The sequence below is a fragment of the Rhinolophus hipposideros genome (assembly GCF_964194185.1).
Source record: "Rhinolophus hipposideros genome assembly, chromosome: 14".
NCBI lineage: Eukaryota > Metazoa > Chordata > Mammalia > Chiroptera > Rhinolophidae > Rhinolophus > Rhinolophus hipposideros.
Window position 1 is genome coordinate 3485667 of NC_138060.1, and position 12460 is coordinate 3498126.

Here is a 12460-nt window from a genome sequence, read left to right on the forward strand (position 1 = left end):
TTGTTTTGTTTCCAGTCCACTGTCCAGGACACTACCTTCTCAGTCACTGCCTTCCACCAGTGCCCACCCCTGATACTGTTACAGGGCCAGGCTGAGATGGCAGGGGAAGGCAAGGGTTGGGAACATAGCCTCCCGCTGCCACCCCCAGTCCTAGCTCCCCACAGTCTTGGGTAGGTCCCTCCCTTCAGCCTGGAAAGGCCTTCTCCGCATGGGAGTGATTCATGTCCAAAAACGCCATGTGGTTAAAGCAGCACTTGGGCCAGCTCAGGACGCTGAAACCAACAGCAGAAAAACCAGTTCTGTGAGCCTGAAAGCCCCTACTACGCAGCTAGGTCCCTTGGGGTTTTGGTTTCAGGTTTGTCTTTTGTTCTCAGAATCTGCTTTCATGTGAGGCAAGAGCACAAACAAAAATAAAAATGAGTTCTTGTGGGAATACTTAACGACAAGTCTGTTTCTGTCCGGAGTTTACATCAGTGGTTTGTTTATTTTTTAAAAATGTGAGTGACTCATCATCTTTAAAAGAGAGAGGAGTTTACTGTTTAAAAACTAAAGCTTAATCTTTTGAAAAAGGGCTAATCAGAGTATTAGGTAGCTGTGACAGTTCCCATAGTTTGTATGGGTAAGATTTCCAGGGTAGGTAGTCCTCTGCAGCTGAACGGGGGGATAAGATGATGGTTAAGAAGCACACATAAATTTAAAAAATAAAACCCTGCAGCAATTTTAAGTGACATAAGAATTTTTTGGCCAGAGTTTCAAAGAGATTATCTTTGCCGAAATCATCACATGATGGAAATTTGCCATGTAGAAAATATCAGAGTTACTAACTTTTCTAAACATAGCAACTTCTTTTTAAATAGAAAATGGACACAATTAGAAAAATAGGAAAAGAAACCCTCCCAGACCAATCCCTTCCTGTTCCATGCCCCGGAAAAAAATTATCTTTTAAAAACTTAACTACAGCCAGAAACACAAAGAGCTTATGCTTTCATTTCTAATTGATGATTATATTAAGATTTAATAGTTTACAGTTAAGATGACTATTTCAAGATTACAGCAAAACCCACACCATTCCCGATTTGCTCTTCTGTTTAAGTCTATAATTAATTTTTTTTGGTCCATTTTGTTCAGCGAGACCTTAATTAAAGGAGCAGGTTTGAACACAGAGCCGTTTTGAATCCTTCCCCATGCTCCGTCTTATCTCTCTCGTGACCTCCCTTCCCAAGGTGGTGTCTCCTCAAGACAAGCATGTGATCATCAAACAAAAGTTGAAAAGTTAAGGAACTTCTAGAGCGGTTGACAAGGTTGACATTTCATTAACTTGTTGGTTCAGCCTTCAAATGATTGTGCGAGGCACAGCACCCTCTGTTTGGAGTTTCCAGCTTTTTTTCTTCCTTCCCTCACGGGCTACAGTCATGTTTAATTTGGAATCTGGGCTCCTTTGGCAAATTAGCAATTAGAACAATTTTGTGGGAATATGTATATGTGTCATTAGTTTTCCTGCAAATTAATAGCAAGAGCAGAGGTCAGGCAGAAATTTTCCACTTGACTGCAGTCTCTCTATTGAGACTTGGCACTTGGTTTTGGAATGGCCACAGCTGCTCTCGGCCACCCTCTTCCTCTAGGAACTGTCTTTTAATTAGTTTACCTCATAGCCGTCATTACAAATATTACTGCCTCCCCTCCTCGAAACAAAATTACTGTTTCTACAAAATATTCTAGTGACATCTTGCACCACTGCACACTGATGGTGGGGTCACTCGAATGCAGCATTTAATCATCAGATCACCTCCATCCGCATCTCCTAATTAGAGTCCTTACAATACATTTTTATCTGGCAATTAGCTGAGATTGGCTGCTTCCTCTGTGGCTTATTAGAGACAGCCCAGCAGTGGGTGTGAATCACGGTGTCATTTGTGAAACCTGGTAAGCCTCCTCTCTGCTCTCTTCTGGCTTAGTGTTTATTTCCACTTGCGCCCTATGTTTCAAAAGCCTCCAGAAAATTCTACTACATCTCTTTCTTCGTCGATCATGCTGACCTGGACGGATTTTACTTTTCACTGCTGCTTTTTTGGTAGAAACAGTCCAAGTGTTGAGACCTTTGTAAAAGTCGCAAGAGTCTGATTCCTTTTACATTTTGTGCCGTTACACCATGCGACAGCATATCTACTCTTCTTGTATGTGAGCACCCAAAAAGATGGCCTTACACTGGCGGAATGTTCATGTGAGTTTTGGTTTTTGGCAGTTAGACCAGAACCCACTGGACTTGAACTTCTTCACAAAACTGGGAAGAGCACGCATATTGCTTAAGGACGTTGTATTTATATTACAATTTTCATTACGTTTTTAAGAAAGTCTTGATGTTTAGGGTAATGTTCATAAACTGAAAAGAGAAGCCCAGAAGTAGAGTTATTCCTCAGAACTGTCTTACGGTTGTGCACATTTTCCTCTGACCACTGTCCGTATTTGATGGTAAGCTCTGCAAGGGCAGCCATTCCGTTCTGTGCCCGTTCTGTCAGGTCAGTGCCACATGCCTTACATTTGCTCAGTCATATTTATTGAATGTCCATTTAGAAGCAAAGATAAAAGCTATTCACAGAATCCTTTCCAAAAATGAGACTACGGAAAAATGAAACTGGTTAGTGTTTCTTTTGTTCATCAATTGGGTGTGAGGAGATTATACAGAAGGCCTAGAATCACAAGTGTGTGTTTGACTTTGGGTCCACGGTGTGGATATGGGAAAGTTATTTAATCTGTCCTGAGCCTCAGTTTGCTTATCTGTAAAATACGAGTAATGCCATTTCAAGTGTTAGTGATGGTAAGAGAATTAAGTGAACCACACAGTGGCGGGTGGCCTACAACACAGTTTTTACAAGTGGTATCCATGACTTTCCAGAGTGTGCTTCTATTCTTAGGCGTAGCAGCCTCTGAATCGTAAAAGCTGTATATTTTGTATGTTAATCTTTCATGCACAAACTTCCGTGGCTCTTTGCTGGGGCTGATGCTTATGTGTGTAGCCCTGGCCTCGGTCAGTGAAAAAGGTCCAATACCAAGAAGGTCAGCCCCGACCTTCCCACTGGCTTCTTCCCAGCCTTCCTTCGCACTCCATCCCATGGCTGCTCCTTTGAACTGCTAGCAGGTAGTTTGCAAATGTGTGTCATGAAGTCAGGTTCCAGCACTAATCAAAAAGCACCTCTCAGCGGAACCCAGCTTGCCTGGGCGTCTGTAAGGTCAGCGCCATCTCCATAGCTTGTTCTTGGGGCGAGGGGGGCACTGTCTGTGGTTGGCTGAGTCAGCCATTCAAGGGAAGGGGGATGAAAAAAAAAACACAACTAAAAGCTCCCAATGCAGCATTCAGGTTCCAGCACTATGTTTACATCTCTCTGTTACTATTTCCCCGACGATATTTGATCTTTCTTTTCTTCAGATTTATTGCCTTTTTATGGAACTAACCCTAAACATATTAGAGAAGTTTCTCATGGCCTTTTTCCTTACTCTAGTATGAGTGAGGTGGGATCTTCTCAACAAATTGGAAGTCTCTTTTACTATGTTCTTTGATTATGACCTCAGAAGAATCTCATTTTTAACCCCACCACAAATAATACCTTGTACTAGAACTGTCACGATGGTGAAATAGACCCCTTTTGTTAAGTGATTCAGAATCTGGTTTGAGAAAATGTTACCAAGTAAGCCTACTCTGCACAAGTTTCTTGGATTTGGGCCAACTATTTGTATCTAAGATAGCAATCCTAAGTAAACTATAATGTGTTGAAAACGATCAAGTTTTCAGCATAGTCAGACATAGTGTTTCTGTAACAATAAATTTTGAGAAAGGGGGACAAGCCGGTTTTTCCAGTATTAATAGGCGAATCACTTCAAGGTGAAAGTTAGATTGATAAGGAGGGAGTGAGGGAAAGAAGGAAGGGAAGGAGAGAAGGAGGGAGAAAGGAGAGAGAGAGGGAGGGAAGGAGGGAGAAAGGGATGAAGGGAGGAGGGAGGGAATTGAAACAGTACTATTGATTTTTATCTATACTACTTCAAATACATAATATTCATTTTCTTACTTGATGCAATAGATTATTCCATTATATTACTGAACACTTGACTTGAAGGAAAAAAATAAAAAATTCCACCATTCCAGCTCTCTCATATGCCATATTCTTTTAAAATTAATAGATTCCAAGCCTATATTTGATAGAGTTTAATGAAGATTACACACAAAGCTTTCAAAGATTTCTCTCTGTCAACTGATAGAACACAATGGTGGCTTACTGGATCAATGTCTTGTATTTTAATTCGAGTCATAGGCCAAACACACTGGTAATAGTTTCCTGTCCAAGAAGTTTCCTTGTGAAGTTGAGTGGCCTGTCCCTGTGCTGTGCAGTATGGTAGCCACTGGTAACGTGTGGCTATTTCAATTTAAACTCACTTAAATTAGAGTTTAATTTTTTTAAAAATGAAGTAAAAACAGTTCCTCACTTGTGCTAGCACATTGCAGAAATTTCTGTTGGCGAGCTCAGTCAGGTCTATACCAGTGTATCCCAGCTAACTACTAAGTGGATTGTGTTTACATGGGAACTCACCTCGTAGTTCAGTTGATTAGAAACATCTACTTAGAGAAAGAAAGCTAGCCAGGCATGCCCTGTATTATTCTTGCTGGATTTTAGAGACTTTCCTGGTTGCTCTGTTGTTTCCTGAAGGTCTTCTAAGAATTGTTCTTTTCCTCACAGCTGAATCTGGTGTCAAGCGTCACACTCTCTAAGTCTGCTTCAGAGGCTTCTCCACAGAGCTTACCTCATACTCCAACTACCCCGACTGCCCCCATCACACCTGTCACTCAAGGCCCCTCGGTCATCACCACCACCAGCATGCACACGGTGGGACCCATCCGCAGGCGGTACTCAGACAAATACAACGTGCCCATTTCTTCAGGTATATACTCTATTTTTCCCTCACATAGAAATGCAATATGCAATTCTTGTAGAGCAGCCTCTTTTTTAAAAGTGATAATTAATAGGACAATGATTCTTATTTAGCAGATATTGCGCAGAACCAAGAATTTTATAAGAACGCGGAAGTTAGACCACCATTTACATATGCATCTTTAATTAGGCAGGTAAGTAAAGAACACAGTATGTGAAGTTATTTCAAAAGGTGTACGTGCACATGGATATATTATATTGATGAAGTAGATTTAAAACCGTTTAGTATGCAGGCATGCTAAAACCTTTTCTATAAGGTTTTTTAAAACTGCAATATATAACATAATTGCTTTTGATTAAGTATTACAATACGATGTGATTATTAGGAAATTCATTTCACACAACAGTGAAAATGAGCCTGTTTAAAGATGGCAAGTCAATTATCACAAGCTACAGTAATCTCTGATCCCTAGAATTAATCTGAGCTCTAAATAATTACTGAGCTTTAATCAGCTAGTGAAATGTTTTGCATTTCTCTTTGATTCTGCTTTATGAATGACTAATAAATTAATATTTCTGTACAGAAACAGAAATAAAAACTCAAAACAATTAGATAATTCCATTTTGAATTTTGCTATTGAACTGTTTAATACAACCATTAATCTTAGATCATTTTGTGAAACCTTTCTTAGGATTTAGTTCTGAATCACGGTTATTTTATATTTTCAAGAAACTGTGTAATGATAATTCTGCTGATTTGGTCATAAATTATCTTCTTCATCACTTCTGCTTCGCAGGCCATTCTCGAATCTCCAGAGAAGCAGCTAACACTAAATGAAATCTATAACTGGTTCACAAGGATGTTTGCTTACTTCCGGCGCAATGCAGCCACGTGGAAGGTGAGCGCCCTCGCAGGCCTGTCTAGACTTGGGTCTCACCATTTATAGAAGAGAGTGTGGTTGAAAAATGCAGTTGTTGTCATGCATTATACATTGATACTGTTTTGATCCACTCAGAGAGTCTAATTTATAGAAATGTCTGATGGAGAACATTGTTTCATCGTGGTTGAAAGGCAGGGATGGAAGACTCCCATTACAGTGTTAGCGGCTGTGTGCATGGACCAGCCAGGAAAATCCACCCCCTCGGGTCGGAATGTGTGGTGGAAGGAGCAGATGACACTGCCGAGATGTTGAAGTTGTCCTGTTACTTACACAAGGCTCATGTTTTAGGCATTCAGCCATCACCAAATATTGGCAGAGATGCATAAATAACTTTTTTGATGCCATTAGGAACCTGGGGAAATAATTAGACAAACTTGACATAACTTTCACTGGTTGGATGAAATCTCCTTAACCCAGTTAGTGGAGAAAGCTTTGCAATCCTAGTACTAGCACAATACATGGGAGTTATTACAGGAGAACGCATATATTATTAAGTGTTTTTGTTTTTTGTCGTCGTTTTCTTTTTTAAGTCAAGAAACTGCCTGTAAAAGAGGTCAAATTCCATGGGTCCACGTTGGGACCCCAACAAGGCATGAGGTGAAATGACATACTTCATTCCCAGTTCAGCAACTGGCTCATAGATTCCTTTAGTGTTTATTCCATTGTCTTAGATTAAGCCCTCACAGAGTTTTAGATTTTTCCCACTTTTGATTACTTGTTTTCTAATATTCTTGCTATAGAAGAGGGCAGATACAATATAATATTTGGGGTTTTTGCATTTTTAATGCCTAGAATTCTTATAGTCCATAAATTCCAAAACATTTAGAAACATTCAAAATGAAAATATTTTAGGATATTTTTACATCATTGTTATAAATATGATAGAGATTTATTATAGGGTGCAAGAAAAATTTGCCTTGCTTGAAATAAATGTCTTTCTTGCTACTTCCTTAATTTTTCATGGGAGAAAATCAAAAGCAAAAGCAGAAATCATATTTCCTCTATAACAGTCTTGGTAAATTAGCATTTTATAAGAAAATGAATATAACCATAGAATTAATTTATCAAATTTACAGGGCTATGAATATGTTGTGGCCCAAATTGTCTTTATTATTTCCATTAAGATACATAGGCGCTAAAAGGAGCCTGTATTTAAAATTTTCCTCTCTTTTCCTCAGCCTGCCTTGGAAGGTTCAAATGCAAAGTATATTTAGCTACGAATGCTTTTCAAAATTTAGGAAGTGTAAGCATGAAGCAGACATTTTCTTCAAATTACCTTTTATAAATAGCAAATGATCACATTTAAAAATGATTACCAGTTGTGAAGATGATATTTAAGCCCAGATCTTTAGATTTAACTTTTTTTGCAAACTGCAGGAAAAAGTGTCATTAAATGTTAACAGTCCTAGGTGAAGTACTTAATGACTCACAAATACGTATCATTTTCTCTACATGTCCTTATTTATATTGTGATCTTAGACAAAAGGTGAAATGCCCTGTTAAAGTGATCACTGTAAAGTTGACTCATCTTTGGGGGAAATTCTTGATTTCTGGTTGCTTTTGCTTAGATGTGCAACATCTCTGAAAACAAAACTTAAGTTTGGACTTTCCATCTTTACTTACATGGCTGTATAGTTCAGAAAGGCCGAACACATCCTTTTTTCAGACGTGGCTTCTTGAGAACTTTTCAGTTCTGTACATTTTGATTCTCATTTTAAAACACCAGACAATGCTTAGGATGAGGAAAAATGTTGGTTTCTTTCCCACTTATGTCTCCTGTATGTTGTATACATGCTCTGTCTGGATTTTTCTAACAGGAAATTTAGGCTTATTTATTTATTTCAGCTTCCTCGGCATTGTTCTAGGAGGTAGCAGTAGACCCTTAGTACCCTTTTACTGTGCCTTTGCGCAATATGAAAAATAATGTGTATTTAAAGACCAGACTATAATTTATATGCAAAGAAATTTGTCTTACCAGGGATGATTATAACACACCAAACGTTTTTCAGAGATTTTGTTTGTTTTGTTTTGTTTTGATGCAAACCTATCAAACCTGTTTGAATCAGGAGTGTCCTCTCACGGTCAGCTGAGCGTCTTGAACCTACCCCAGTTATGCTGACATGGCTTAAAAGCTCCTCAAGGGTTTGTCCTATGGATTCTCCTTGTGAGAATGTAATAAAACTTGTCTCATTATCTTCTAAACATTCCACATCAGAAAAAGAAAACAATCATCATCTAACTTAGCTCCTCACAGAATCACCGATGGTGATTATCTAAAAATTAAAACAACTCTCAAAGCACTAAGATTGGCCACTATGAAAGAGAATTTGAAGAGGAAATATTGCAGGGGGTAGAATGAAAGGGGTGCGATATGGCTGAGCCATAGCAGCATTATTGGAGTTGAGTAAAGGGCTTCCAGGTTACATGAGGTGTAATGTTCGCATCAGCATCTCATGCCCCAGTTGTCACTGCCATATTCCCTGTGAGAGGGAAGTTTTGAGTAAATGACATGGGTCTCTTTGTAATATCCTCATGTCTAATTTTCAGTCTAGATCAATAAGTCTACCCAGGAGCACTAAAGAATGAAGCCATGCTTGTTAGTTTACCCAGTAAGAGTTGTGGGTTTTCCTGACACTCAGAGAGAAGAGATGTTAAAAGCTCTTCACCCCTGAGTTGAGATCCAACTTTCTGGTAGATCGTACATGTCAAGGGTCCCCGCTTAGGAATGAACAGAAATGACTTTTAATCATAAGAAAGAAACGTGTGTCTGTAGAAACCATCAATGCAGGAATATCGTCATTTTCCCATTGAGAGTCCCACTCGTATGTTCCTTTGGCATTTTCTCAGTTAATTAAGGTACTTGCCCACAGTAAGGGCCAATTTCTATATATGTTCCGGAAGCTAAGACAGAGCTTGATGATGAATACTGATCCTTTGGGGGTCATTTCATGTCCTGCTCCTGTCAGCTACAGGAGGTGATACTCTCAACGGAAAAATCCAATTTAGATTTTTTCTTAATAAATCTGGGAAAACCTGTAGAAGGTTTTAAAGCCAAAACTTTAAAGAGCAAAAAGAACAAGAACAAAATATACTGAACAATATTAACTGAGTCTTCATCTTTCATGGTTTAAAAAATAGAAACAAACTGCCGTTTTTATGGGAGATAAGTGTGCTTAAAAGGGACAGTTTTATGCTGTACTTGTTTCCTTATTTTGAAGTCATATTACAATATTTTCAGATTTTTACTGTGAAACCTATTTTGGGCTTGTATGCATGTTAAACAGTTCTTCTTTTGGTTAGTGATGACCATAGATTAGACTAAAATGCCAAAGTATAATTAATTTATGATTTGGGTTTTTATCTTTACTTTTGGAAAAGGCACTCTTATCCACAAGAGGGTCATCCACGGGGGTGGTAGCTACAAGCTCTTGGGGATGGTTTTACAAATGTGGACTGTTAGGCTGAATTTACTGCTGTTTTTGGAGTTTTTTCTTATAGAAAATGTAAATGTTCTCTCTTTTATACTTGCTGCAGAATGCAGTGCGTCATAATCTTAGTCTCCACAAGTGTTTTGTGCGAGTAGAAAACGTTAAAGGGGCAGTATGGACAGTGGATGAAGTAGAATTCCAAAAACGAAGGCCACAAAAGATCAGTGGGTACGTCCACCATGTTTGAACTTCTTAGCCTAGCTTGGATTGTGCTAACAAGTATAACGTAGAGGCTTTTGGCTGCTAGATGGTGTTAGACCAAAGAACTGGTTTCACGTTGTCTCAGATAAGGGAAGCAAAAAAGCATTTCATCCCTCCTGTTTTGTGTGCCCACCAGCCCCGCCCTGCTTGCCGGTTCTCTGTCGCATCACATGCCAGTAGCTTTTAGGTGGCAATGCATATTAACCCTCACAAGCCATTTGCTTACGCTTATTGCATTTTATTTTCTTTTTCCTGTTCCCTGTATTGGATGTCTGTTCTGCCCCCAACCCCGTCTCCTTTTGTTGCCACTTCATCTCCTTTGCTGCTGCTCCTATCCCAGGGTGCCATTCGCACCAACCTCTCACTGCATAAGTGCTTTATCAGAGTAGAGGATGAGTTTGGGTCCTTTTGGACAGTTGATGATGAAGAGTTTAAACGTGGCCGCCATATTCAACGAGGCCGTCCTCGCAAATACTGCCCCGATGAAAACTTTGACGAGCTTGTCGCACAGTAAGAGCCTTTACTTGCTTTTGTTTTTTTTTCTGCTGTTGCTTTGGCTTTGCATGGTTGACCCATCCCATGTAGTTTGCATTTCACCAGGTAGCAGCGCCACAGCTTTGTGCAACGGAACTAAATCGTGTGATCTGTATATGTATTTCTCTCGTGTCTCCTCAAAACGCCAGTGCCTTGAATAATGCTTTTTTGACATCTTTAATGCAAATACGAGTTATCTTTTGATTCAGCAGCTTACAGGGACCCTGTAACTAAATACTTCTGTGTGATTCGTTATTCCTTCAATTAGAAAGGAAGCTTTTACTTAGAATTAAAATGTGTATTCATGGGGTAAATTTCTTTTGATTTTTTTGCTTACTCAGTATAATAATATAAATTTAGTGAAATGTGTGATTAAAATGCACCAAGCTTAAGAAAGAAATGGATAATAGCGCATATACTTTTAAAGGCCACTGATAAACATGGGCAGTTTCCTACTGGAAGCCACTCCTTTCTCTCAGTATCTCCTTTGTGTTTATTTAGTATTTTCACTCTTCCTAGGTCGGAGATTTTCTAAAAACAGTATCTTGTGTTCAGTTAATGGACACAGCATCATCTATTCTGTCATGCCAGATTTGGCTGTGCAAGAAAAGCTTCTGCCCCAGCTCCGGCCTTACTAAGGAATGATCCTCTTTTGGCATACCCTTGTCTCCATCTTCCTCTGGCAGTAACCATGCCTCGGAGACCTTCCGGAAGAGCCACCATGCCAGTTCTCTAGCAGTCACTTTAGTGGTCCCGTCATGGCGATGCTTAGGAGCCGAGATTCCTCTAGCTCACTGCCAGGAAGTCCCACAGTCAGCTCACTCACTTCCCAGCCCCGAGCTGCTTCTGCCTTCCTGTTGGAGTTAGGCAGCTGTTAAAACTTGGCAGATAAATTCGTGTTTTGTGATACAAAACTTCCTCAATGGAGGGAGAACCCAAGTCTGGTATCAGAGTTTTAGACCCCAGAGTTGAATAGTGAAGTCTCTATACCCTGAGCAGTTCACACAGACCAGCCAGTAAAGCGGGGGGATATGGAGAAAAACCTAAATTTTGTTAGTGGGGGGAATTTCTGATTTGGAAGGATAACAGCCAACTTGAAACAAAACTTAGCTAGGAACTCAGGGGGTGATTGCATTTAACTGAGTTTTTCTCTTTTTCTTACGCAGTAACCCTTCCCTTATTAAAAACATGCAAAGCAGCCACGCCTACTGCACACCTCTCAATGCGGCTTTACAGGTAAGAGTAATGGCCATCCCAGCTGTGCAGCAGAGGCACGTGTCTCCCCCACTCATTTCAAAATATATTAGCCTCACTCTAATTAGATATTAAATTTTAATTCCGTTAAACTTTTTTCTTAAGTGCACAAAGCATCGTCCTCCCTGGAGGCAAACACAGCGGCTGCTTCAGCATTAGCAGGATGCTTAGCATTTTGAATATTGTGGCAAAAAAATTAAAAGTTCACTTATTAATATTTATCAGCAGTATCATAATTTCCATCCTCTTATTTCAGAATTTCACTTGAGGCAAAAATACCACAAGTGTAATTACTCTAGCACAGCTATTAATGTGCTGGATGATAGGCCACTGTATCACATGCCCTTCTATTGTTCACGGGTTTAAAGAGAAAGCAGGGCTTTTTATTTCTGCTTTTAAAGTCCTTCTCAGCATCTTTCCTTTGTCTGGGGGCTGGGGGGGCGATTCGGATTGGGTTCACTTTGTCACAGTAAACTGCTTTTGCTGAAATGATAGATGTGTTTAAGAAAACTCTTCAGGTTTCCAGCAGATTGCTTCAGATTACATAATAAGCTCATAGGATGTTTGTTTCCTGCTGACAAATCAAGCACTGGTTATGTAACCAGTGTTTCTGGGGCGGGTGTTGAGATTACCACCCAAATGAGTGACCAGGGCAACGCTGGCCTCTAGCAAGCCCTTTATTTCTTACGTTTTTCAGTTTCCACACAGGCAAGTCATTTCATAGGTCAACAAGAAGATGGCAGTACCACGGCATTGAAGTGCCTGGGTAGCATTCAGCCCCTCAGGAGTTCACAAATAGGCAGAGTCCTTGTGGCCAGTGGTCCTGTTTGACTTTGACCCTACCTAGATTGTTCTAGAACACAGGCTAAGGGAATCTTGATAACTTTTAAATGACGTATTCTATAGATAGAATATCTACATATATATATATGTATATGTATCTATATGAAACATACATAGGTATTATATAGATATCTGTATATCTAGACATGTACATATAGATATCTATATATCTATAGAATACGAATATGCGCGTGTGTGTGTGTGTATATGTATATATGACAGATGTAACCTAACACCATTACAGTCCTTTACGGCCTGCGTTCTTGACAGAGGAGCTGTA

General features: G+C 39.6%; 1 protein-coding gene across 9 annotated transcripts in view; it reads left to right on the forward strand.

Moving 5' to 3' along the window:
- FOXP1 (forkhead box P1) overlaps window positions 1-12460 on the forward strand; it is a 578556-nt gene that overhangs the window by 551293 nt on the left and 14803 nt on the right. For 8 of the 9 annotated variants that reach the window (XM_081071680.1, XM_081071679.1, XM_081071678.1 and 5 more), the window contains 5 exons: window positions 4728-4929; window positions 5034-5113; window positions 5717-5818; window positions 9395-9516; window positions 11250-11319. In XM_081071680.1, coding sequence (XP_080927806.1) covers window positions 4728-4929; window positions 5034-5113; window positions 5717-5818; window positions 9395-9516; window positions 11250-11319 — 576 coding nt within the window. The remainder of the gene's footprint in view (window positions 1-4727; window positions 4930-5033; window positions 5114-5716; window positions 5819-9394; window positions 9517-11249; window positions 11320-12460) is intronic. The other variant, XM_081071683.1, reaches the window with a different exon arrangement.